Source organism: Colossoma macropomum, unplaced genomic scaffold, assembly GCF_904425465.1.
Source record: "Colossoma macropomum unplaced genomic scaffold, Colossoma_macropomum, whole genome shotgun sequence".
In the NCBI taxonomy this organism is placed as follows: Eukaryota; Metazoa; Chordata; class Actinopteri; order Characiformes; family Serrasalmidae; genus Colossoma; species Colossoma macropomum.
The window spans coordinates 27,288,533-27,315,952 of NW_023494805.1; the positions used below are offsets into that span (position 1 = coordinate 27,288,533).

At 40.7% G+C, this 27,420-nt stretch overlaps 1 protein-coding gene across 1 annotated transcript; it reads right to left on the bottom strand.

Annotated features, from left to right (window-relative positions):
- Positions 1 to 726: 726 nt before the first annotated feature.
- serpinh2 (serine (or cysteine) peptidase inhibitor, clade H, member 2) lies at positions 727 to 27,420 on the bottom strand. Its single transcript, XM_036597658.1, has 5 exons — positions 27,195 to 27,420; positions 25,468 to 26,099; positions 15,456 to 15,548; positions 14,010 to 14,242; positions 727 to 1,816 (listed from the first exon to the last, which is right to left on the bottom strand). The coding sequence occupies exons 2-5, from the start codon at positions 26,090 to 26,092 to the stop codon at positions 1,511 to 1,513; spliced, it is 1,257 nt and encodes a 418-aa protein (XP_036453551.1). The 5' UTR covers positions 26,093 to 26,099; positions 27,195 to 27,420; the 3' UTR covers positions 727 to 1,510.

The window sequence follows — 27,420 nt, forward strand, 5'->3', positions numbered from 1 at the left end:
AAACTTTACACTAAAATTTGCAGAAAAAATGTGTTATTTTCACCAAAAAAATCAGCAAAACGTAATCTAACTAGGGTGTTCAAACTTTTGCAAACAACTGTATTTCCTATATGTTACATTTTTCATATGACATTATGTCAAGTTGACTGTGTGGTTTGGAAGCTGGTGCACTCTTGGTCTGGGTTTGGATAAGGATGCCACTCCTGAGAATGCCAGTGTCAGGCATTTATGCTGGCAGGGATCATGTTGCCTTGTTGACCGTGTATCCTCTTAGCATTTGTTTGTGTGTGGATCTGTGAGCGTGTGTTAGACACTGTCCTGTGTGTCTCCGTCCTCATGTAAGCGTCAGCATTTGTGCCCATGGCTGTCAGTGCAGTGTTCATGTTTGATAGTGACTGAGAGAACGAGTAGTGTCAGGGTGCCAATATGAGTATAAGTCAAAGTGACACACTCTGACAGAGATTCCAGAACAATCCACTGCCTATTGCACTAGAGCGAAAGTCTGTCTCTCTCAGTGGGGCCGTCAGTCAGTGCCTGCCCCGGTGTGCCCGTTTGTTACAATAATGGAGATGAGCTGCAGGTCTGGGCCAGGTGAAACTGTTCTTCTAGGTTTGCTTGGCTCGAATACAACACTTTACAATGCGCCTTTCTCACTTCTTAAAAAAAAAAAGTCTGGATTTGTGTCAAAAATGTGATCAGAGTTTTATCCAACTTTGCGATGGTTTGGCCAAATACCAAATTTACATGATTTTCCCTTTACTCATTTAGCTGAGACATATTTGGTGTCTAATACTTGCTTCTTTAGTGTAGTAGTGCACTATAACTACAAGATTAATGTAGTTAACAAGTAATAGTTATGCCACCTGTTAGCATCATGGAAACTGCATGCCTACTATGTAATGTCAAACAGACTTGTATGTTTTCTGACACTCTGATATGCTTGTCTATAAAAAGGGTCAAACATACAGACAAAATTCTAGCTTCGATTACTGTTTTTAGCTGTGACTTTTAGATGTTTTTAAATGTATTTTTTATACATGCTGCCAAATTTTTTGTGTAACACCAGTGCCATCACCTAAAAAAGTGAGCCTACAGTCCTACACTAATTTGGACGAAGCCAGTTTTTTCCTTCCCTGCCGCTAAATGAACCCGTTTGTTAACTCTTATAGATAGTTGAATATCAAAATTAGCATCACTAGTGGGTATAAACTTCCACAACTTGTTAACAACATTAGCCTCTACAGCAAAATTAAAGAAGCAAATGCTGAACTCAAAACAGGCCCTGGCTGATCAGCAACATTCAGGATGAAGGGAAAACTGTAAATCTGACTTGATCAAAATTACTTTAACCAATTTGTTAAGGAAATGCTAAACCACTGATACAAAATGCTAAAGATGAACAAGATACAAGTGTCACTGAAAAAATTGGCTCAGCTGAGTGTCGGTGCCATGGTCATACATTGTAATAACTCTGTACTGTATATGTATGTGTGTGTCAGGTATTTCAGTTCTACAGCTCATCATGCAGCGCAACTCCCCCTGCCAAGTCCAAAGCACCCAATAACAACAGAGCCCCAGTGCTGTTATCCTTCACCAGGATGATGAAGGAATGATCTGCGTAGAAGAGTTTGGGTTTCTCCACATGCTCGTCCTTGTCCATGCTGTCCTTACTGCCTGACTCTGAGGTCAGCTCCAGGGAGGCCCAGTGAAGAACGTCCCCCAGGTGAAGATTCCCCTTTGCCTGGCCAGACAACCCAGAGAAATCTGCCACCTTCTGGTCCCACGCATCTACCACACCCAGCGCAGCCAATTGTTTCTGGAGGAAGAGGAAGAAACACACAGAGACAAAGAGAAAGGAAGATATAAGCTCATGTAGTTCTTAACAAAAGAGATCACTCAAAACCCTTTACCCCAAATTACTCTGCTCTAAAAAGGCCACAAAGGGGTTTCAAAATGGTCCGAATCAATTATGCAGACTAAATTAAATTTAAGAAAAGCCAGCTAAAATATCAGCCAAAGGAGAACTCTAAAGATTAAACATTTATGACCCTCATGACAGTAAATGGCTGAATATAAAACTACACGATTCTCCAGACAGATGAAACCGGCAAATGAAAACACAAACAGAAAGGGCGTCATGATAAATCAATAAGATCTCAAAAATTCGTTCTCTCTCTTCTTTATTGTCTCCCATTTCTCTTAAAGCGTGACAGATGCCCTTGCTGGCAGTGCGGGCAGTACAAACTGGGCGACAGGAGTTGAAGATGGTGGCCGAGGGAGAGTCGCTTATGAATAATTTAAAAATGATCCCTCTGACCTCGGCTCTCCTTTGTTTTCCTTTCTGATATGAATTCGGCAGAAAGACGCCGTCTGACAGGTAGTTTATATTCCTGCAGATGAGATCCGGTAGAAACGACAGCCCCCACAGAGAGAGGGAGGGAGTCTGTTTATGTGTGTCTCTGTGTGTGTGAGAGAGAGAGAGAGAAAGAAGATTGGTGTAATAAGAATGTGGGAAGATTGAGAGACTCCCACTGTGTTGGTGAAAGCGCAAATTGAATAGCAAATGGTTTAACTGTACATGATTAAGCATTTAAGAAGTGATGACTTTTATAATTAAAGAGGAAACACATGCACACTCTGTCTTCTGTCATATGACAAAAGCAAAATGAGCAAAACAAAATAATGATCAGTGGGAGCAGCAGCGCTAACATGCCTACCGAGGTGATTTGAATGAAGGAGAAGGTGAGGTTGTTAGAGAGAGAGAGAGAGATAGAGGGAGGTTGATAATGAGAGAGAGGAGGAGGAGAAGGCAGTGACAGTGCTTGTCACCTGTGCTAACATGGTACAACCCACCACAGCTCTCCAACTCTCTAACTTCTCTTTGTCTTGTTCTCTCTCGCATACACACACACACACACACACACACAGCCCTACTCTAATGCACTTCTATTGTCTTCATCTATTATTCTTCCTTCCTTCCTCCACTTCATCACTGTCTCTGTCCGCTGCTCAGCCACCTCTGTGGCATCCTCATCCCTCATCTGCCCTTCTACACTTGTTTCATCCCCCACTTTCTCCCACTCTGTCCATTTCTCACGCTGGCTTTTTCTCACTTTAACCTGCACACGGTTTCTCCTGCAGATGCTTGCGTTTGTACTGAGCGACGCTCTTTTTCAACCAGTCAACACAACCTCATCCTTTCTTTAATCGCCCTTCCTCGCAAAGGCTTCTGTCAGAGGAAAAACTACACAGGAACATTGTTGTAGAGTTGTAGTATTCCTCTACATTAATTACCTCAGGCTAGTTGCTTCCGTATTCCTGAGGGATGTTTAAAGGTTTGTCATTTTCCAGGAAAAAAGCAGGACGATTTTCTCTCCTGCTCTCCACACCCGGCCCGTACAGGCCTGACCTGGAGCAGCTTGTTGCCACGCCGCTGACATGGCAGCGTGTGCAGCTCCGACAATGCTGTCGCCAGCAATTAGAGTCACACGCAACATTAGCAGACATCTCCCAGCTTGCATTATGCCAGGTTCTATAAATAGAACCCTCTCCCTCTCTCACCCTCTAAATATGTCTCTTCGCAGGATGGAAAAGCTTGCTGGGTTGGAATGGGGGGGGCGGAGGTCACTTAATTTTTTAAAACAATCAGTGTTGAAATATTCAGCATACATGTGACAGCACCAGGGGTGATGGCGGGGCGATGGATCTGAGCCACACTTCCTACCACTTCCTTGCGACTTGCTTCTCCATGGCCATATGTGAGAAACGTACACATTCACTGCAGGCTACTGGCAAAGAAGGGCCTGCTCTAGCTCTGACTAAGCTACACAGCTGTTCAAGCTCCAAGCCATTTGATGCTAATGCTAATGCAGCTCCGTGGATGCCAGCTTCAGGCCGTCCTGAAGGTGGATGCTAAACCTAGGTGAGGTGCACAGGAAGTTGGTATTTAATTAACAACAGGTTTGGGAAGAATGTGAGTTTGCTAGACAAGCCCAGCAGGAGGGAGGAGAGGAAGGAGCGAGGGCAGAGCTGGCGCATGAAAGTGGCGCTACAGGGCCGCTGTTTTCTGGATATAAATGGGGAAAATGTGTGATGTGTCACGCCATAATGCGTCACCCCAGACTGCCCGCTAATGCACCAAACCTGACTGACAGATGGAGGGACAGAGAGGGAGCACAGAAAAGGAAAAAAAAGAAGGGGATGGAGGAGAGAGGGAGCCTAAGTAAACATGGTTCAAGTCTAATGCTGCTCATTGGATGGAAATGGAGCATGTCACTCTGTCTCTCGCTCCCCCTCTTACACACACTCTCTCCCTGAGCACAAACTTCTTCTAGACTTAAATTTACCTCTCAGTTTCTCTGTCTCCCTTCAATCTTCTGAGTAAACTTTACTGGATTCTTTGTCCTACCATACGTTTGACAGCAAACAACTGCTGTACATAGCCGTACAGTGTCCTGTTGTTTATCACCATCAGCATCTTTCCAAAACAGCACAAACCACACGAACAATACATGAGAACATCATTGCACCTAGGTTGGCTCTCTATACATCAACGGCACAAGAAACTGCAGCAGAGCAGGATAGTGAAAATTGCACATTGGCGCGTTTTAATGCCTCGAACTGCATGTTTTATTCAGAGTCGTAGCATCTAAGCAGCAGTCACCTCGAAAAACCCTCCTTTCATAAAAACCGCCTCCGAGATTATTCAGGATTTTTTGTCATTCATGTCTTATTCCCACTGGCCCAAGCTCTCTGTGTCTCATCATCTCTCTTCTGTTCTCTTTGCCAGTCCCATTGTCAATACCTTCATTTATTTATTTACCCCTCTCACATCTTGTTTCACCAGACCAACTTCATGGCATTTATCAATGTCATGAAAAATCAGAGTACTTGGCAAGAGGACCTGGCTGCTGGAACAGAGAATTAGTAATGCCAGCCCCTTTGCGGCTGAAGCATAATGTATTACTACATATAGACTAATTGTGGTCTTTTACATTTAGTTGTCCTATCGTTGCTCCGCCCTCCGCCTCCGTAGATAATGCTGTTTTTATCTAAATATCTAAATTTAGAGTGTATTATTGATTTCAAATGTTCATTATTGATTTTCAGATGCTAATTAAATTTCAGTTAGGTACAGCAACATGGTCCAGCTTGTTAGCATAGCATTTTTAAAAAGGAAGCAACTCTAAACAAGAACTGTACATTTTACATTATTCCAGTGTGAATAATTTATGTATTTTAACAAACACTGAACTGTGCACTACAATTTCTCATTAAGTTTAATGGGATTTTTGCCAATATTAAAAGCTTGTCCAACTTGCTATGAAAGACTGCATTTGTGGGAGAGCCTGGATAGGTCAATTAGTCAATAAATAACTCTGCAGCCCTGGGCTGGTACAGCAGCACTGACAGGGGGTCCGTAAGCCTGCTGTTTATTAGTGCTTATGAGTAGACTTTATAAAATGGGGCAGGCGGTTACTTAAATGTAGACTTATCTGTCTGATCTGATCTACAATAAGACCATTGACCATTATGGACAAGTCAAGCTGTGGCCAGGGTTATGGGTAATTTAGTTCTCATTATACTGTACAGACTGAGCAGAGATGACAGTAAATAAGCTACCTATGCTTAAGGAACATAGCAGGCTACCCTGCTGTGCCATAACATAAGGGAAGTCATTAGCTTGTAGCACGTCTTTGTTTTGGCCTTCAGTCGGAGCTCAGCAGACTCACTACAATACACTCCGTGACCTGATCAGGGAGTGTGTTTTTCCTTGTCTCTCTGGCATAAACATGGAACCACACTCTCCAGTTACAGCCCCACACTGGCATCCTGTGCTTTGGCACTAATGTTAGGGCAGTTAATAAAGTAAACCATTACAAATCACTAATTACTTCTGTCAAACTGTAATGAGATTACTTGTCCTCATTATTTCCTGGAAGTAATCTTACTACTCACTTTAATTCTGTGTTACTCTCTAAAACCCAAACACCTCTGTACCAACTGAAATGTACAACAGAGAATCCAATAGTCCTTTCATTACTTCATTTAGAAAGAAACTGCCAATCATCATTTAAAAGGGACATCACCTGGACAAGATATAGTCAGTTATGAATTTGGTTAATCTTGTTTCAAAACCCAGAAACTAGCCAGTCGAAACAGTTCAAAACACCTTTTTGAAAACACTGGAAACTCAAAAACCCTGGTAAATGACAGATCCTTAAGAATAAAATGTAAGGCTTACAGAGCTGTTCCTGAATGCAAATGTGCCTGGCGTGTTTAGGTGATGCTGTGTCTCTCTTCCTCAGAATACAGATATTTATCCAGTTTCATATTAGCCTGATTAGATTCTTCAACAGATTACTTTATGCCACTTTCAGCACTCACTGGTCACACTCATAGAATTATGCAGTGATACGATGAAGGTAGCACGTGCATGAAATGACAGGGACCAACAGAAACTATATACAGACAAAATATTACGTATTAAATGCATTGCAAGTAATTATTATTGTTCTCCTACAGACATATGAGTAACAAATAATATAATGAATACTAGTAATGTGATTATAAGAATTTAAAGAGCCTGCATTTTCCTGTATTTTATTCATAATATTTATGTGGGTTTTTATGTACCAAAAACAGCCATAATTCATTTTTCCATGACCATTTTTATCCCTTAGAATTATTGTTACTGTGCTGAGTACAAAGTAAGTTGTTTTTGCAGCTTAGTTTCTGTGTATGGAGGTTAATGGTACCTTTGAAACTTTAAGAGTGTTTACATACTATATCAAGCTGTTTTATCAGAAAAAAGTAATGAAATTTTGCTTTTCCATCATATGGGCCCTTTAAACTATAATGCATTGAACTACTTTGTTACAGGAAAATGTGTTCACATTACTGCACGGCGTTACTTTGTTCCATGTTACTCCCAGCACTGTTTTGCACTGTGGAGAGTGTGTTTCTGCATGTGTATATCGTCACTCTAACCTTCTCTCTGGTAACTTAATAGAAGAAAGAAAATGAACTTTTCCTAACTTTAAGTGTACATTAATGACAGTACTTTATTCCCTATATTTTCTGCTGGTCCATTCTTTTTTTCACACAGTGTAAAGTGGAAAAAAGAGTTGTGAGGTTTTCCATATGACAGAAACAATACGCATGCATTTCCAGGAATTGGTATTTTCAGCTTAGTGTAGGTCTGACATGTGAGGGTCTAGCTTCCAGGCATCAGGCAGTGTGTGACCCTGTGACCTCTCTTGCTTGTTAGGGGAGCCAAGCCCTAGTCTCTTGTTAGCTGCTAGCGACTGGCGCTAACCACTCCTTAGGTCCCTTCCTACACTGCTGCTGTCTGATGGGGCTACTTTTACTGTTTTCTCCCATCTCTCGCTACCCCTCTCTCTTACAGCCCACTTGTTCCATCTTTCGACCCCCGTGCCCTGCTCCACCTCCCTCCCACCCACTCTCCATGCCTGCCGCAAGCCGCTCCTATCTGGGTCATGCAGCCCCCAGGCTGGGCCTGGGAAGCAGCCTGCTGCTGCATTAGCACGCATGTGGATGCCAGCAGGGCAGCTCAGGAGCGGCGGACAGGAATCAGGATAATAGCAGCTCTTCCACTGAGCTGACAGATCCGCAAGAACGGAGCGAGTCAGCGAGCCTGATGGAAAGAGAGAGAGAGAGAAGCTCGAGCTGAGCTGGAGACGAGCACGCATCAGCAGCCCTGGAGGACGGCCGGAGCTGCGAGGCATGCTGAAAGACAGGGGTGTAAACACTATTAACGTACAGAAATGGAGGGTGTGTTTGCACAGCTCAACCCAATCATGGAGAGAAGGAGAGCGTCAGAGACAGAGAGTGAGAGAGAGAGACAGAAGCAAAGAGAGCACGTGTGGTGGGGCAGATGGCTTCACTGTCACTTGAGCCAGTGGCTTGCAGTAATCTACCCTAATGTACTGAAATACACAGTAGCTAAAAAAATACGCATCTTTATTTCTTTGTGTATGTTTTTCCATCTCAAGTACCATACTCATCATCATTTCCTATTTAGGGGTGTTGAGATACTCATTTTAATATTCATTTTTCTGGGTTATGAGACAACATTCGTTGTAGATTTTACACTATAAAAGATATCTGTGAGAGTGCACAGCGTGTTGGCCCAGTCGTCAGGAGACAGCACAGCCATCTGTGGCCATAATTGACCCTTTTCACACTTCCGTACTCAACACAGCGGAAGTCGTCATAGCAGGGGAAACAGTGGCGGCATTTGTGAATGAGAATGTAGATGATGTATTTTGTGGAAAAACTGCGTGAACATTTTAATGAGGATATAAAAATGTGTACATCTACATCGTTCTTTTGGTGGAACAGTTTTCAGAGAAACAAGCTTGGCAAGGTCTACATTAAAACGGAGCTACTGGTGCCTGTTGTTGCTTCAGCACTGGATGGGCAAGTGGTACGGATTTAAAGAAGGTAAAAACTTGTTTGTGAACAGGAGAGAAAATATGTGATTATCTAAAAACAAAATAAAAAAATGTGTTGTTACTTTAGTTAGCTAGCATTATGTAAATGAGCCTGTGACTGGTGTGGAATTGCTGCAGGGTTTGTGTTGACTTATGTTCTGACACTTCTGTATATGTGAAAATAAGTATGTGATGTTACTGCAAACACTGGAGTAACTGAATATTGTCATGTCGGTTAGCTTACAAGCGAACAATGACAACAACCTGAACATTTACAACGTTGGAAACTGTACAAAACATTCGTTTTAGAAGGGGAAGACGTAAAAATGTAAAGTTAAATCACATAGTATGACCAAAAGACAAGTTGACTACATTGTGGTCAACATTAGAAGCCAGCATTAGCTGCCCTTGCTGGGTAACTTATCATGAGATCCTCATCTTTTCGTCAAGTTGCTTCTCTCTAAAAATAACCTGCTTCACTGAACAAATGTCTTTTGTGTGAAGCTGAGGTATACCTGAGGACTTAAATATATATCTCCATATTCTATATTCACGTAGTCCTCGACATTCTTGTTTGTTAACGCTGCCACTGCTGTACTGCTTTCTCTACTATGAAAACTTGCACTGCGTTGAATACAGAGGTTACTGACTGGCAGTTAGTATTCTCCTCCAATCACGTTTTGCTGTCCAGTGACATGTTAGCAACAGTTCGCAAAAAAGAACTGGTGGCTGGATATATAAGTCTTGAAGACGTGCAAGCCCTGACCTTCCCAGCCTGGTAGTATAATTCGGTGGCGGAGACCTAACTAGTGTGTCGGAAAAGCAAAATAATTTTAGAAATGAAATTAAAAGGTAAAAAGATAAAGCTGGCATATCCTCTACAGGGAACACATTTGAATACTGCATTGTTCTGCAAATTTTAGTGCACAATTTGTTTAGTTTACTTTAATATATTGAAAAAAAATTAAAGAGAATAAAAATGTGCCATTACTTTTGCACAGGCCACATTTTATGTTTTATATTTTTCCCCCACTATCTGTTGAATTCAACAAATAAAGAGTAATTGTGTGTTAAAATGTGCAGAAGTGTGTTCTGTGTAGAGGATGTGTTAACTTATTTTCACTTAGAAAATTAACAGTATGTAATTTGACCAAGCATCCAACCTTTTGCATACAACTGTGCCGACACTGATTAGAGCCATTTCCACTTTCCTCCAAAAACAGTACTTTATAATCCTAAAAGACAAAAAATAGGGAAAAAACTCCTCTAAACCCAAAACCATTCAGACTTGAAAATGACTTTTTTGTGAATTAAGCAGCAGACACTGAGGTCTGGTTTTAGCAGTTGGACAAAACATTCTAGCATTTTTATTTACTTGCACTGAAAATGTATCACTTTATGGTGCAAAACCACAGTACATATCGTATTGTGAAATTTGTGCATCATTACACCCCTAAAGCTTTTATTTGCAAAGTCCTCTGGAAGCAGTAACAGCTCCAAGTCCTTCAACATATGCCTTTCATTTATTTGATAATATTTGGCCATTTTTATTAACCACACTGCTCTTAGACTGTTAGACTGCTTGGCTTCTTGGGATGATGATTAATCGTCAGGTCATGACCTGACCTAAATTTCAGCTGGATTTAGGTCAGGCTCTAACTGAGCCACTCTAGGACCTTTAACTTTTTTTGAACCCCACCCACAGAAGAGTAGTTTTGGTTGAGGTGATCAATTTCTCTTCCAGGTTCGCTGTTTTTTGTTTTTTTTTTGTTCTCTTGTAAAAGTTTCAGATTTTGCGGTGTGTCCAAAGCCTTGCTGTTTGTCCCGTTTGGCCGATGAGACAATTGCCCCACAATGTTGCATCACAGTAGGGGGTTTCTTTGGGTACTGGTTCACATTTAGATCATATAAAGCAACTTGAGTTGTTTTCTAAAACCAGACGCTATTTACTAAATATCTGAAGTCCCTAAGGTAGTTACTGCATGCGTAAAAAATGATGTAAGGCAAAAACTGCCTGACTAACGGCTTTGTTTTATGACATTATGCCACAGGGCCATATTTGTGGATTAATGTGGATTGCAGTGAACTGCCTGAGCCAGGAAATCTTGAAGTTTCTTCGAAGTTGTTGACCTGACACCATCTCTAATTAGACTTTTCCTTGCTTGATTACTGAGTCTAGAGGTATAACATTCCGGGCAGAGTGAAGATGGCAACATATCCCTTTAATTTCACTGATTTACAGGAAAAATACATCGTAAAGGGGGACTGAATACTAATGCGACTAACCCCCCCATTTCATTCCATGCTGTACTTTGTGTGGAAAATGGAAAAATTAAATTAATTTCATTTCAAACTGCAGGCTACAAGGTAAAAAAGGAAAGGGGCTAAATACTTTCAATAACCACTGGAAAACGGAGAGAAAGAAAAAGAGAGAGATAGAGGCAGCACTCAGCAGATCACTTCACTGTCGCTAGAAGGGTGGAGGGTTAACAGAGCCTCTGGCCTGCAGTAATATTCCCTCAAATACTAAAGAGAAATAGAGAAAGAGAGAGGGAGCATAAAAGAGAAAGACAGAGACAGCAGGGCAAGAAAGATGCGGAGAGAGAAGCTGAAGCAGCAGGGAATCTTGTCAAAGGAAGTAATACAGCTCTATTCATGTCATGTAGTCAAGGGGGGATGCTTGGCCTCTCTTCTAGTGCTGGGGCATCACTTATGAAAACATCACAGGAGTGTCTGTGTCTGTGTGAAGCAAGTCAGAAAAAGTCATGTCTGTCTGCGGATGTTTAAGAAGGGCCGTGGTTCCCTCTCGATGGCCTCCTCCTGCTCATGTTAATGTCAGAGTCTTGTTCTTCAGGCCAGGTCTGAGCACTTGAACATGGCAGCCGCAGCCAGTGGACATCTGATGCGCCTTGTATTTCTCACCCTGAATTACGATGCCTAACGACATGCTGTCCTACACCAGGGGATCTATTCAGCTCAGCTAGCGCTGAGGGAATAGCTTCACTCACTTTAATCTGTACCTGTCGTGTTGAGCTAACCTCTGTCCTCGTCACTCTGCTTTTTTTTCCTCACTTGTTTTGTTCTCTCTTCCCATTTTCTTTCTTCCTTTTTCTAAAATGTAAGTATACCTCTTTTGTTGTCTTCCTCCTACAGATGCTGTAAAATGGTAACAGCTGCCTAAAGGACTGTGATGCACGGATAAGAGCTTCCACACCTCCAGACACAATGCTGTATGGATCTAGCCTGCTGTCTCCACCCCTGTTTTGGCCCTAGAGGCCTGTGCAAACCCTGCCTTTTCCAATTCCCTCTCGGCCTCTCACTTCCACCAGCTCACGTCCATCACTGCCTCCGTACTGGATCACATGAGTCTGGAAGACCGCCATGCTTGCACCTTGGCTTCTGCTGCTTTTAAAGTAGGAGACTGATCAGTGTTGGTCCTTCTGCTGGGGTCCAGTCTGCAGGCCCACAAGCTGCTATCTCTGGGGCTTAAGGAAGAAGAGATCCAGCAAGGCTATAGGCAAGCTTTGCACATGGCTCTAGGTCTGATGCAGAACAACATGCTAACATGCTACATGCTAAAGGACTCTCAGAATGAACAGGAAGTAGTAGCCAGTCTTAGGATATTTCCTCTCCACATGTGAGCCCAAGCCCGGCTCGTCAAAGTGGACGCAATGGCGCAGTGCTGTCAGATAAGCTAGAGAAATGGAAACCTGGGATTAACCTTTGACCCAAGTTGTATTAAGGTCAAAGGTGAGAGACCCCCTACTGAGGGAATAGAGGAGATTGCAGGACTTAATGACAAGGGAATAAAGAAATGACAACCAAGGAACAAAGGCTTACAGAAGAAGAAGTACACCTGGATAATGAAGGAAAGGCTAATAATAGAAAGAATGAGAAGAGGGACAGATCTAATGATGAAGAAAGACTGAAGAAGCACCCACCAAAACAGAACGACAGCTTGACCAGGTAGAACAAAGAGCACATGAGGGCAGATGGAAAAATTGAGGCACCAGATGAAGTGATAAGTGGAAAGATGGAGAGAGAGAATGAGTGGGAGGAATGGGTAGACCTAGGGCTGGAGATAGATGAGCTAAGGTCAAAAGGAGAGGGGGAGGAAGAAGAGGTGAACGGAAAAAGAGAGCTGACGAAAGAGAGCACAGGACCAAGGGAGAGGGAAAAAAGATGAGGGCCAGCAGATGGAGAAAAGTGATGATGAGGGGGAAGAGAGAAGTCAGGCACCAGAGAATTAACCAAATGATTCTCAGAGTGGGGAAAAGCTTTTCTACCTCTCGCTACCAATGGGTAGGCAAAGACGGCAGGAAGAGAAAACGTCAGCATAAGGGAGGACTTGGCAGTCGTGTACACATAAACTGCTTGACAAAAACTAAAAAACTAAACTGCAATCCAAAACCACCAGACCACAGCAGCACTGTGCAAGCCATAGTGTCTAATGAGCTATATCATGGTAATCCACCAGAGTTAAAATTACTCTATATAGTTCAGACCCATGTGTTGGACAGTGCAGAAAGAGCCATACACTCTTCTCTAAAGCTGTGCCACTCTCTTCTGTCACAGCCCAGGCTCCTCCCTGGAGCAGGGCAAGCTGAGGTGGCCCTGGCTCACCATCTGACCCAGTGTGGCCTCTGCATCCCAGGCCTGGAGCAGCTAGCTGTCCATGCCATTGCCCAGGCCATACTCGAGCCAGTGAGAGTACTGGGAGAGAACTCAGGGGTGCCAGGGGACCTGGCTGTGCTTACTCTGTATGGATAGCAGTTCTGGAGTGCAGGGGCAGAAGGGCAAAAGGGGTGTTGTAAGGTGCTGGATCCAGTGGTATGTAAGAGGAATGCAGTAAAGAGGGCAACAGAGAAAGCTTATGCATTATCACTCAGCAGCTCGGCTCTAAACAGAAAAGACATCAACCTACAAAGTCTGTACAGAGCTGCTGATGCCAAAGCTGCTAAATACAAGAACAAACACTGACTTAAAGTCCAAAATGAAATAAAATAGCATTGCTTTGACCTGTCTAGTTATTTGGACATGATTTATATTGCAGAATATTACTGTGTGTACAGTAGGGCTGGTTAATTGTTATCACAACATTTGCCATTGCAATACTGATATCGCAGAAGTTTTCAATATGCCCTTTCAATATGGACCCTCTAACCACTCACAATATTTTGTACTGTGTGCTGTGGACAAGATGTGCACATCGTAGTTACAGACGAGTGTTTCCGTGGGTGTTTTTCTGTGGGCATTCATGTAATCCACCAAAACTGAATTATGTTGGCCAAAATATTGTAGGTCCATCTTCAAATCACCTCACATTATTGATTTTCCAATGCTTTTTTAATATATTGCTAGGTGTATCAGCCTATTACGTAGCCCTAGTGTATAGTATGTATTTATTTGTCAGACTGCATGTGTGTCTGCATGTCTGTCGGTCAGACTGTATGCATACTCACACAGATATAAAAAGACTATATGCAAATGAAAGATTTTAAATAATTGTGACACATACTAGTATTTCACTGAATAACAGCAATGCTGAAGTACCTGCAGGCTGAGTGTGCTGCTGACATTGACCCGGGGCAGTGAGAGTGCCATGCTTATGCTGCTCAGCTTCCCCAACCACTTCTCCAGCTGTTCCAGGGTCAGCACGCGCTCCAGTCTGGCCAGACTCTCGACATGGAAGGGCAGCAGCAGCACCATGCTGGCCTTTCCACCCCACAGGCCCAGCTCCAACACCTGCACCATATTTTCCATGTCCTCATAGTGACGGTACACTCCTACAGAGACACATACAGGGATGGGAGGTGCCGTAAGGGAAAAAAAAAAAAAAAAAAACAGTTGAATAGTGCAGAATAGATCAGTGAAAACAGGTATGATTTTAATGCAAGGTGCTGCGCAAAAGTCAGAGACCAACCTTTTATTTACTTAATTTCTAGTCACAGTGTGCAAAACACGCAGTGGACAAGTAATTCATTTTCAAGAGATTTTTCTGAGATGAGGTAGAAAGTAATTCACTTGCATGAGGAAGGGGAAAGTCAAAGAAAAATAAGCAAGGAAAAAACAGGAGTTTCCAAAATTGGAGTTAAATATGTAGAGAAAATAAGATATCAAGAAAATAAGAGTCCAGCCATGCAAGACCTGGTAGACTACCAGAACTGCCACCATCAGATAAGCAGTACTTAAACCTTTCATCTTTGAGAGAAAGGAGAAAATCAAGCTCCACTTTTGCTTCAGATCTCAAAAAAATCCACAGGTAATTCTGTCCATCCTTCTGTGAGACAACTCACTACGGGTCTGAAAAGATGTGTAGCTGTCAAGAAGCTGTTACTGAGAAAAGGAAAGACAAAAAGACATTTTGGACATCATACAAAGAAGCTGCTGATGTTCTCAACAATGGACTGTCCACCCCAGAGTCCAGACCTCACCATCACTGAATGTAATTGGGAATACTTGGATCATGAGAATTTTGAATTCTGAATTTTGGAGGTATAGAAAAATATTCCTGCACATTTTTTGAAAACTGAAAGCAAGTCTCCCGAAAACAATGGAAGCTGTAATAAAGAGAAAAGATGAAATACTAAAAAACCACACTAAATATTGAAAAACTGATATTCTATTTAGTCAGTGAAGCTTCTGTGTAATTTCCTGTTAAATATATTTGTATGCTTTTTTTTCCCTGATGCTGAAAAATGAATATCTTGTACTTAATGGCCTTTTTAACTGGAAATGAAATATATGAAGGGCAGTCTCTGACTTTTGCACACTACTATATCGATATATTTTATAGTGCAAAACAGACTGATGTACAGCATAGTCTGCCTGTTTTAAAAAGGTTGCAAAATGAAATTGCGCTTGAGGTAAATTGTTCATCAAAATAATGCTGAATGTTATTACTACTAAATAATGTTCACTGTGATGGGAGAACCCAAACTGGGCAGCCGATATTAAATTAGAGAAAACAGGCCAAAGCTGAAAGCAGAAGGTAATTACCTGATCTGTGCATCATGTACACTTTGGTGTATTTGGTCCCTAAAAAGCTTCGCAGGTCTTGGTTTTCTTGGTCAAAGCTACGATCCCAAAAGCCTGAAGAGTAAAAAAATAAAAAACATATAATACATCTCAAGCCAACATGTACGGTTATATAATGTGCACACACAAACACACATGGGTGTTCCCCAAGGGCAATGTTAGCATATACTCGAAAAGAACATCAGCTAATCATGTTTTGTGCCACCAAATGAGGCCATCCTACATTACAACAAAGACAGCCTCCACTATGGACTTGACAGATTAGATCCTATTAGGCTGAAATCATACAGAGCTACATTAGGGACACAGTGACAGAGAGAGAAGAGAGAGATGAAAGGAAGACAAGGCAATAGACAAGAGAGAGGAAAAAAAGAGGGCTGCACACACGAGGGAGGGGAGGCACAGGACGTATTATTGCAGTCCATTAAACCCATTACGTTCTATAACAAAGATGGGATTCGATAAAGAGACTATTAGCAGAATTATAGTCACATATGCTTTTTTCCCCCCCTAGTCTTTTCTCCTTGCTGAATTAGCCACAGAAAAGTGTGCGAGTGACTGTGTGTGTTTGTGACACAGACAGAAAGAAAGAGGGAGGCGGAAGAAATATCCAATATTACTGTAATGGGATGACAGCTTCATACAATGCGAGGTTACAATATTTCACCCTATTATTGTGACCCACTACATCAAATACATTCCAGTCCGCTTATGGGGTTAGAGGAGACGGTCTTCATTATCAGTCAGTGGCTGCTATAACTCAGTATGAAGCCTGTCCTCTTTATGTAGACGCGAGGGTGATTTACGGGCCGACGCTGGCTGGGTCTATATGATGCAGTCAGTCACTGCAGATCTTTAACTCCCCATTACTTTGCTGCTAAGTGCTACTTCACCACCTATTTTCCCTGATTTCAGCTTTTTATTATACAGTAGCTAGCCATGTGCAGAATAATAATGAAAGCCCTGTAGCTAAATATGACATGCTTGGTATCGACTTTTAAAGGGGAATCCCACCAAGCTATCATTCTCTACAATATGTTTGTAATACGTTTTGAACGGCAGTGTCCTAAGTGTTAGTGCAATGTCTGCCTGTCTGTAGATGCTGCTATTGTGAAATCTCCAAATTCAACAAGGGCCAGACTGATATGAAAATTTCAGACACCAATATCAATTTTAAGCAAACAGAAAAATCCACTAATCATTAACACACACACACACACACACACACACACACACACACACATTAACATGTCTCCGGAATAAGTTTCTAAATGAGACTTTATGTGAGTCTTATAAGACTCTTAAGAACAAATGAGTTTAAGAAATGGACATTTATTATTAGTCAGTGACGCACTGTTTAACTCAGAATTCATCAGTTTAATTTTTGATCGTGAAGAATATATAAATTGCCTTTTTTTAAGGATGCAAGGATGCATAGTGATATAGTGGCAGATGTTTGCTTTTAAAAAATAATGGCATTACAAAGATCTTTACATTTGACCAATATTTTAAACTTATATTTGATGAATTTATTTTACTCCATAAAATCAGAATGTTTTGGCAGTGTTTGCTACCATGCTTAAATGTGTCTTTTTTCAATTATTTTTCTACATCATTTGAATACAGCAACTGCTCTTTACATTGTGTGAAAATGTCATGATAAGTGGACTAATAGAAGTGATCCCAAACTGTGATAAAATCTATTTACATTAACTTGCATTAAAAGTTAAGAATATGCATCAGCATTTCAGAGACATAATGCTCCTTTGTATCATCATCGCTGTCAAAACTAAAACAAGTGTCTCCAACACAGTAACTTCACAGATAAAGGCAAAAATATTCTTTACTTTTAATGTAAGTTAATGTAAATGGATTTTATTAGTTTTGGATCATTTCTATTGGCCCAATTATGAAATTTTTATACAATGTAAAGAGCAGCTGCTGTGTTCAAATGATGTTGAAAAAAAAAAAATTAAAGCATGGTAACCCAACACAACCTAAACATTCTGATTTTACAGAGTAAAATAAACACATCAAATATAGGTTTAGCATATTGGTCAACTGTAAACATCTTTGCAATGCCAGTATTTTTTTTAAAAGCAAACATCTGCTGCTGTATCACTGTGCATCCCTAAAAAATGTATATATACTACATGATCAAAAATGAAACAGACAAATTCAGTTGACGAGTTAAACAATGCATCACTGACTACTATAAATGTCAGATTTCTTACACTCATATAGCCTTGAGTCTCATGAGCAAGTCTTACATAGAAACTTGTTCTGAAATAGAGATATGCCAATTTTCGAAAATAAGGTGTAGAGTCATTCTACAGAAATGTCTATTTTTGTGTCTCTAGCGTTTACAGATATATTACACTTGAAAAACACACTAGGGTTACAATTTATTTATATTTTAAAATAAAACAATAAATTATTTTAACAATTACACCTTCTTGAGCCAAAAATTTAGCAATCTTGGTTTTTAAATCAATTATCTAGAATTCCAAGCACCACTGAAGTGCTTGTCCTCACAGTCACGTGTAAAGGGTGAGCACCATATTTTGAAGACACAACACATTTTTCTGCAATTTTACCTACTAATTTTACCTAATCTATACATGACTATGAAATATATGATTTAAATGACAAAGAAATCAAACACCAAATAAATATTATAAAATATATAATGAAAGTTGTTGTCCCTAGGAGTCATGTCACTGGTGTTACTGCATAACAAAAAAATCTCTTATTTTGAAATAAAAATCACACTGATGACATCACTTGACTTCCTTTTACCTATTTTCTGAGGATTTTTGAAGAAAAGCACATGGAAAGTCCACTGTATTGTTTCAGTTGTCGGACATTTTCTCATTTAGCTCATGATTTCATGTGAAGCTTTTAGTTTAAGTCACTGACCTATGACCTACTTTATTCTCAGGTAATTGTGAAAAAACAGAATACAAATGGATTAAATTACATATTTTAGTGGATATTCCATGACTGACAACATGTGGTTTCATGCTCTGTAGCAGACATTTTGTAAAATGCATTTTTCATTAATAAAAATCACCGGTGTTACTCTCTCTCTGGTGTTACCTTTCTTATATGTAACACCAGTAATGATCACTAACACCAGTGACTCCTAAGGAAAGATAAATAAGTAGACATTTCTGTAGAATGACCCTGTACCTAAAACTGAACACTGACGGTATTGCTATCTTGGACACTTCAAAGCACTGTCATTATATTTTAGGAAAACAAGTTAAAATTTCACCTATGACACGATGGCCACTTGAACCATTAAAAAATGGATTGCTATGCCATTAATTTTTTGTGCAAACACAGAAAAGTTGACAATGCAATACAATATCGTAAACAGTGATAAAAGTTTAGGTAGTCATTAAATAAAATTTTATTCTGTAACAATCTAAATTTTCAGAAATAAATTATTTCGAGATGCGTGATTGAGGTGTTCTGAAAAACGTGGCACCTTAACATCAGGTGATTTTGTGAGCTAACAGATATATTGGTCGGACCCTAAACTCAACACAGCAGAATCTCTTCTGTCTGAGACACAATCTCAGTGCATAAAAAAGCTCTAAAAAAATGTTTGAGTGGAATTCTTCTTCAAACAAAGGAGCTTTATTGGGTAAACTTGAGATGAGTTGCTGTATAGCTAGTCATTATGAGAAACACCTGACCCTGTATGGGGGAAGCTATACTCATTTGTAGGATGTGTGCCAAGCATAGCGTACAGACCAACGGCATGCAAGCGCTTCTCTGAGGCTTGTGAACACAAGTGAAGGCGCACTCCTCAGTTTCACTGATTATAGTGGGGATGAAACCTGATCGCTCTAAAGTTCAGAACACAAGCCGTGGTATCTGTCGGTTATTAAGAGGGCAGCAAAGTTCCATGGAACAGAGAGCATGAAGGGGGAATTCTCCCCTGCGAGTGCCTAAAATGCCATGCAAGGTTTCACCACCACAGTCTTGGCTGCCGATCAGAAGCGAAGACTGAGGCCTGGATCTTTATCTGGGTGATGTCCATGCAAGTCACATCTAACGCTGAAGAGAAAGAGAAAGGGAGAGCTAAAGAACGTAACCACAGAGAGACACACGGTATCTCTTCCATTAATTACACTACACAAAAACAATGCCACTATTGTACGCTTTTCCGCATCTCCATTCCACTCCCACACCCTCTTTAAATAATAACCCAAAGACCTGACCACAAACGACGCACGGGGAGAAAAATAAAAGGCCTAAATGAGGTAAGCCACTTTCCTCCTCTCTCATCAACTCGGTGATTACGGAACAGCATGCTGCTTTGGGAGGCACTGTTATTACAGCTTACATGGGTGTGCACTTGTTGTGGGTTTTTGTCTCTGTTATTGTGTTCTTGTGTGGGGGTGTCTGTTGACGGTAGTGTTGATTTCTTTCTCTTTTTCCCCCCCCATCACTGTTTGTTTGTATCACAGGGAGAACAAAGGCTGAATTAATTAACTGCTGCGGACAGGCGCTCTCCCTGGGTAAGACTGCTGCTGTCCCTCTGTCTGTCCATGCTCAACCCCTCCCTCTCTCCCCCTCTTTCTACCATTCTGTCTTTGAGTACTCTGTTGTGAGTATAGAGTGAGTGTAAAAGATCAGCACATAGAGGAGTGGAGGGGGATAATTAGCAGAAGGGGAGAGTAAACGGAGACAAAACAGTGAAAAGGAGCGGAGGACCGCACAGGCCCCTGCTACTCTAATGCTTTCTTCTAGGGCCACAGCATAGCTAAGTAATGTTCCTACTCCAACACCTCATTCAACCTATGAAGGGGGGTGATAATTACGTGATGAGTTGTGTTTGAGCGGGAAAAACACTAAACAACAGTGCTGTGAACTTCAAGGACCCCTTTTGAGTAGCACTGCTGTAGCAGGAGGAGAGTGCCTTAGAGACGTATGAAAGAGAGAAAAGAAATGGGGTAAACAAGACAAGACGGTGGAGAAAGAGGACTGTCTAAAAAGGAGGCATGGGTGTAGATGGAGAAAGAGAACGAAAGAATGAGTTTGGTGTTTCAGCAACAGACTAAAAGTAGAGAACAAGGAAGGTCACAGAGAAACAGATGTGGATAAAGCACTAAAGGATTCCAATGGCTGTGTCTCAAATGGCTCCCTACTCTGTAAGTAGTGCACTTCATGGGTCATAAAATAATGGCTTCAATGCCCATAAAGTGCACTATAGTCTATGTCCAATTGGGATCCATTTGGGATTCAGTTAGTGTCACAAAAAGCATTCTTGAATTGTTCCAGGGGCAGCTTCTCCAACAGCCAGAGCCCAATCATAGTCAGTAGGGATGCACCACTTTCTCTCTGCCAAAGCTGATGTGAATACCTTAATTCATGGTATTGGTTGATACGGAGTATCCATCCGAAACCAGTGCTCTTTTTTTCCTTCTTCAATTTAAAACATGTAAAATCTTCACTGTGCAAATCTGCCTGTGATCAATCTTTTATGTGTAAGATATAAGGGGACAACAATGCATTGTGAACTGTGAAAACTGTGAAAATGTGCATCATGGAGAATGGGTCTGTTTATTATGCCATCTCATACAATTGCATTGTTTGTACCCCAAAGATACATTATTAAATCACGGACTACTTCAGACACAATGGACAGCGGGAGGTGAGTCATTTAAATTTTAATTTAAAATTTTCATTTAAAATGTGACTTAGCTAAAGGGGCTTATGTTAGCAGGGTTTGCACGTCACAATATTTAGGCTTATTTCTGGCATGCTGGTATAACAGTTCTGAAAACAGTTAAGTATATTGACTCACTACTATAGTATAGCCCAGTAAAGTAATATGGAGCTGTAACTATATATGACTTTCAACTATAGTAGAGCTGACACGATTTGCAGTCTCCACAAGCCCTTGTAAGGGGCCCTTGTAACTGAAAATGTCTAGGACTCTGAACAACCTTCACAAAGGGGAGCTATTAGCACTCAAGTTGTTTTTGTGAACATCACAGACAAAAAGAGGAAACCAACACCAGCAGGATCTAATGAATGCATTCAATGTTTGTAGCTACAAATTGCATGTAAATTAAGTAAACTTATGGGGTTGTTGTTCTAAACCAATCACATGTATATGAAGCAAAAAGGTTTTGTTTCACTAGATCTAGGCTGAACAGCTTAGCACAAAGCTAACAGGCTACTCCAGTAATATTCAGAATTAGGCTTTACTGAAGGATTCATGGTAAAAACTGTGACAAAGTACAGAACATGACAGTTGAATACAATCACTGTTTCAGAACTGGCATTAACTCAGTGTGGTATGTGAATGCACACCACGCTGGCTTGGCACTAACATTACACTGAAATATCCATAAAAGTGTTAGTGGAAATTAGCATTGTTGTAGCTGTCGTACTCAGGCTATTTATAAAGTGACGATTTCCATATTAAATAGGTTCATGACTGGCTCAAAGCAGCCTTAAATTTCTCATAATTTTTTAAATTCTGCCCTTAAAAATGATTTGAAAAGCATTAAACTAAATATGCTGATAGCTGGAGAAACCATAATGCACAATACATATTTCAAATTCTTGCTCTTGCAGTAACAGAGCCTGATGAAAAAGTAGACTGGATCATGTTCTGTCAATTTTATAATGACTGTGAGTAAGAAAAGAGACAGTATTGAATGTGGATCCATCATGTCTGGCCAAAACCTGATCTGTTCAATAAAGCCAGTGTGGGTGCATCACTGATAGTCATGATGGATCTGCAGCACTTCATAGATGTGACAAGGAAACAGTGCATGTACATAAATGAATTACTATTGGACCCTCCAGCAGCAGGATCATTTACTGCTGCGAAATTATAAATCCAAACTCTCTAAGTCAATTTTCATAATCTCATTCATGCGGCCTAATCTACTGTCTAATCTAATTTGTATATTTCAGCACTAAATTAATGGGACCAACCAACTCCTGCTTCACATGAAGAAAAAAAAAATATTATAATTTCATAATTAAGCTGAAACATGAGACAAAAGAAATTAATTAGATTGCTTATCAATCCACAGTCAATCATAACTTATTTTCCGTGGCGTGTGCTATTGAAAAGACAATCTCACTTCGCACCCCTCCTCCCCATGTTTAAAACAGGATCAAAGTACTGCCAATATTATCAAGACAAAGAAACTGGTGAGTAAGAGGTATGGAGGTAAAATAATGCTTTTAGTCTCGTCATGGATGATGGTGAGATTGCACTTAAGTATGTACGGTAGGAGACAAAAGTACATAGCACAAAATGACAAAGATGTCCTTGAAACAAGGAGATTAAATGTAATTTAACACAAGTAGATTAATCACTTCAATCATTTTTCATGAAAAAGCCTATTCACAGTATATGCTACTGAATGTATATTATTCTGCAAAGGATCTCTAACACTACTATATGTATAGAATCTGAGTGACCTCCAGAAATACTGCCAAACTGTGTACAGTCAAAGTGCCCTAGCATGGGAGACGTACCATAAAAAGCTGAGTAAAGAAGTGACTCAGCAAACTGTCCAAAACACATAGACAGGGAAGTAAAGCTAATGCCTATCGAAGGCCGAAAGCAACCCAGCACAGTGGGTGCAGATATGAGGTGTTCACTCGGGGGAAGAGATCTAGACACTTGTTACTAAATTATTCAGGATGACACATTACCCCCCATAGGAAGACAAATAATCTCTCCATGATAGACTGGAGAATCATTACTTATCAACTGTACAGAGTAGCTGAGGGAACACACACACACACACACAGGCCTAGAAACATAGTGCACAATTAGGAACATACACAGACACATAAACGTTTGCATGTGCACATGAGAAACATCTAGATACAAGCTTTCATTTGTTTGCGTAAGTGCAAATTCACCAATGCTGAATTACTTCTGACAGAATTAACCTGCAGCAAATTTGGCTCGACTGGAGTTCATTTAGAACTGGTGATTTTAGTGGGTACACACTTTAATCAGCCCCATACAACACCAACTCCCCAAGACGCATTTCTGCAACAGCTAATCAAATCTGAAACGAATGGAGCAGACGTGCCGTTGTTTGTAGTCCATTCATCAAGCAACAGCACACGATCAATCTACATCTAGAGTCATCATGAGCACAATCTGTACTGGACCAATTTCCAGCACTCACTCTCATAAGGATCCAGCTAATTGTGTTATCCTTTCATCTTATGCAGTACAGCGCAAAACAGAAGGACCTACTGTCTGTCCCTGGGCCAATCCTATGGAGCAAAAAAAATTAAATAACCTTGTTTTACCTACTGTTAGCTGGTCGGCTGTGTAGGAGGACAGTTTAGCAGAATATCTAACACCATGGAATATATGGGGGGGGGCACTGACATTACAGCACTGACATTACTTCTATGTTAAGAGCCTACTCCCATCAACATCATGAAAAAAATCTTGAATGTGATTTTCTGTTATAATTAAGCCTCCAACACTAAGTATAATATCAAATCTATCAGTATTTAATTTACTGTTCTGCACCTTTAATTTACTGTTCTGCCACTTTAACTCTTCCAATTAAGACCAATGAACTCCAGCTGTGTCTTCCCAACAAAAGCTGTTCCACAAGAATCACTGACATTATGTTCCCTTCAAAAAAGACATTAACATTCACACAAGCAACTAAACAATGTGCATATCATGTGCATCTAAAATGGCTAAAGAAGATATTTCTGAAGAGATTAGATAGAAGGTAATCCACTTGCATAATGAAGAGGAAAAAAAAACAGGAGTTTACCGAACTGGGGTTCAGGTAAGTATTGAAAGATACAGAGAAAATGGGACTCCTAATAACCATGCAAGACCTGGTAGACCAGCAAAACTGTCACCATCAGTATTTAAACTTCCCTCTTTGAGAGAGAGAAAAAAAATAAAGCTCCACTCTTGCGTCAGTTCTGAAAAAAAATCCACAGGTGTTTCTGTCCATCCTTCCACTGTGAGAAGGATGTGTAGCTGTTAAGAAGCTATTACAGAGAAAAGGAAATAGACAAAAAAGAAAAACCAGGCATCTGTGATGTGGAGTAAGGTTCTATGGACTGATGAGTCTAAATTCAAGATCTTAAATAACAGAAGGCAGTATGAAATGAAAGACTCTGAACCATATCAACAACTAACATCCGAAGAGATTTTTTGTTTGACTGAGTATATCATGAATGTTGATAAGTACAACCAATTTTAATGTCAGAAAACACCTAAATAGCAAGAAATTAATTCTCTAGGAAGATAATAACCCCAAGCACACTGCTGAGAAGTTCAAGACTACCTATAAAAAAAAACAAAATGTTACCAACTTCTAAGACTGAACTGATTTCTTTAAAAAACGTAACGCAGGTCTCCAGAAAAGAATGTATAATAAAGGCAGTAGATGGACACATTAAATACTGAGGAAATTATATCATATTTAGTTGTTGAGGCTTCTTTGCTATTTCCCATTAAATGTACGTATTCTGCTTTTTTACTGACACTGAACAGAAGAATAACTTAATTGCCGTTTTAACTGGAAATTAAATAAATGACAGTGGTTTCTCACTTTCGCACAGTACTGTAGTTCCAAAAAAGGTTTACAAGAATGGAATAATAATAGAAATAATAATAATAATTAGCAGAAGCACAAGAAGAACAATAGATGCTGCTATAATGGAGGTTATAATTAACCCCTGTAAACTTGTAGATCCAAGTGTAGCATAACTAGAATATTAAAACAACCATTTCCTCACCTGCAAAAAATACATCTAAACATTTAAATGTTTCTTTGCATTTTCATAGTTATACAAGTATACAGCTATTCCTTTTACTTAAGAATCCTTGAACCTCCCTTTTTAGAGTATATTATACATTTTCTATAATTTAGTCAGCTATGACAGCATAATTAAAAAAAATCTGAGGATTTAGACAGGTACTTATCTTCCTCACCTTTTAAGTGCAGTGCATTGGCCAGGATCATAGCTCCATCTTTGGCGTCTGGTCCCTCAGTCAGTGGAGACCCCTCCAGTCCTCCCATTCCACCTTTAGCCCAGGAGCGAAGCTTCTCCATATCCCCCTGCTTATCCTCTGCACTTAGAGGCACATGGCCCAACCTAAACTGAGCCTGGAGTTCCTCCAGGAAGGCCTTCTCCAGTGCAGGAACCTGTTTGGAGAAAAGAGCTGAGGACGCATGCAGTGCGTAGCTTGTTCCATTCCCCTCATGCATGGATTTCAGCGCATTGGATAAAGCTTCCTCAGCTTTCTTCTCGTCTTTGGCAGTCTGCAGGAGGTCCTGGAGCTGTCCAGCTGTGGTTCCTTTGGCTGCACGGCTTAAGGCACCCAGGGAGCTGGCAAGCAGTACTGGAGAGATGAGAGTGTTGGTTTGGGAGCCTTCACTCCGCAGGGCCTTATAGAGCTGCAGCCCCAGGGACCAGCTGGGGTGCCCCAAAGAGAAACCAGCCTGCTGGGGCTGCTGGGGGTTACCTGAGGCTGGGGGTGCCTTGGAGGTGGAGGAGCCGACCCCCAGAGCCAGCAGATTCAACAGTGATAGAGACAGAACAGCAGTAGGCAGCATGGCAGAGCTGAGAGAAAAAAAGCAGAATGAATATACAAAGAACACAGTGTCTAATGTCTAAAAATTTTGAGATAATGTTTTGGCCTAGAAAGTATATTTTAAAATTCATTTGTGGTGGAGAGGTACCTCGATTTTACCATTATCAGCATTACATATGAAAGCTCAGATGTGTAGATTCACTGTTTATTTTGGATAGTAGATAAAATGGCTGTGTTTGCTTTGCAGAAATTGCAGCCCCTGGTTTCCATCACCACCACTGTAAGGAAATCCGAGTTGGTAGGTTTCTCAACATGGAACCATTTCTCATCAAACCACTCTGAATGACTTTGTTTACATCTCAGACATTATATAATGTGGATTCTTTAAAAAGATCAAATTCCCCTCTAAATAAAAAGGGTTTTCAAGGCACTTGGAGACATGCAATAAACATGAACCCCCATTTTAGCATCCCTATTTAAACCAATGCACCACTCTGAATGACTTTGTTTACATCTCACACATTATATAATGGAAATAAAAAGAAAAGTTGAAATCCCCGTTAAATAAAGGGATTTTCAAGGCACTTTGGTTACATGCAACAAATTTGCAACCCCAGTTTGGCATCCCTTTTTCAGCCCCTGCAATTTTAGGAAAACAGAAATTCTTCATCAAGTTAAATTTTATATTTAACTAAATATTTCTAACAAAATATAGAGAAACAGATTGGCTACAGCTACAGCTTAAGTTTTGGTTATAGCCATTACTGCAGCGTTGTAACAGCCTACTCAATTTGGCTATGTCGTCTTCCGGGTTATCTATGCGTTAAATCCAGTCTGGACCTGCAGCTGTGCTTGTCCTCTCCTATCAGAAAGCAACAATCCAACCAAAACCCCTTTTTTCTGTCCAATTAGAAAATGAAACCACCTAAGTAACACCAAAAGACGTCAAACAGCCTATGAAAGTTTAGGGGAGCGGAAAAAAACTATCGAGTTTCTTTTCCACAGGCCTTTGATCGAGCTCTCTGAGCGGTATCAAGCAGACGGCTTTACTCGCGCAGCTGTGACGTCTTACTGATGTGCAGCGGGAGCAAAGACAAAGTGGAAAGTTCTTTGTTTCGCTTTACCGTTAATCAGTTACGGTTTCCCTCTTTCCTCCTCTCCTTCAGGGAGCTTGGAGCGAGCCGACAAGGAAGGCAGGGGCTTCCGACGTGGCAGAGGAAGTTCTTTTTCTTGTTTGCCAACTTTTCCTCGAGCCAAATCCAGTCTGTAGCTGCTCCAGTCCGGGCATTTTAGCCCCTTCGCGAACTTTCTAACATTCCAGCCCGTAGTCGTTCAGGCTGCCTGCCTGTG

Coding starts and splice junctions, on each gene's coding strand:
- serpinh2 (XM_036597658.1), bottom strand. CDS start 26,092: ATGCTGCCTACTGCTGTTCTGTCTCTATCACTGTTGAATCTGCTGGCT. Junction 15,549..25,467: donor CAATGCACTGCACTTAAAAG/GTGAGGAAGATA, acceptor TTTACTCTTCAG/GCTTTTGGGATCGTAGCTTT. Junction 1,817..14,009: donor GCAGCACACTCAGCCTGCAG/GTACTTCAGCAT, acceptor CTCTTCCTCCAG/AAACAATTGGCTGCGCTGGG.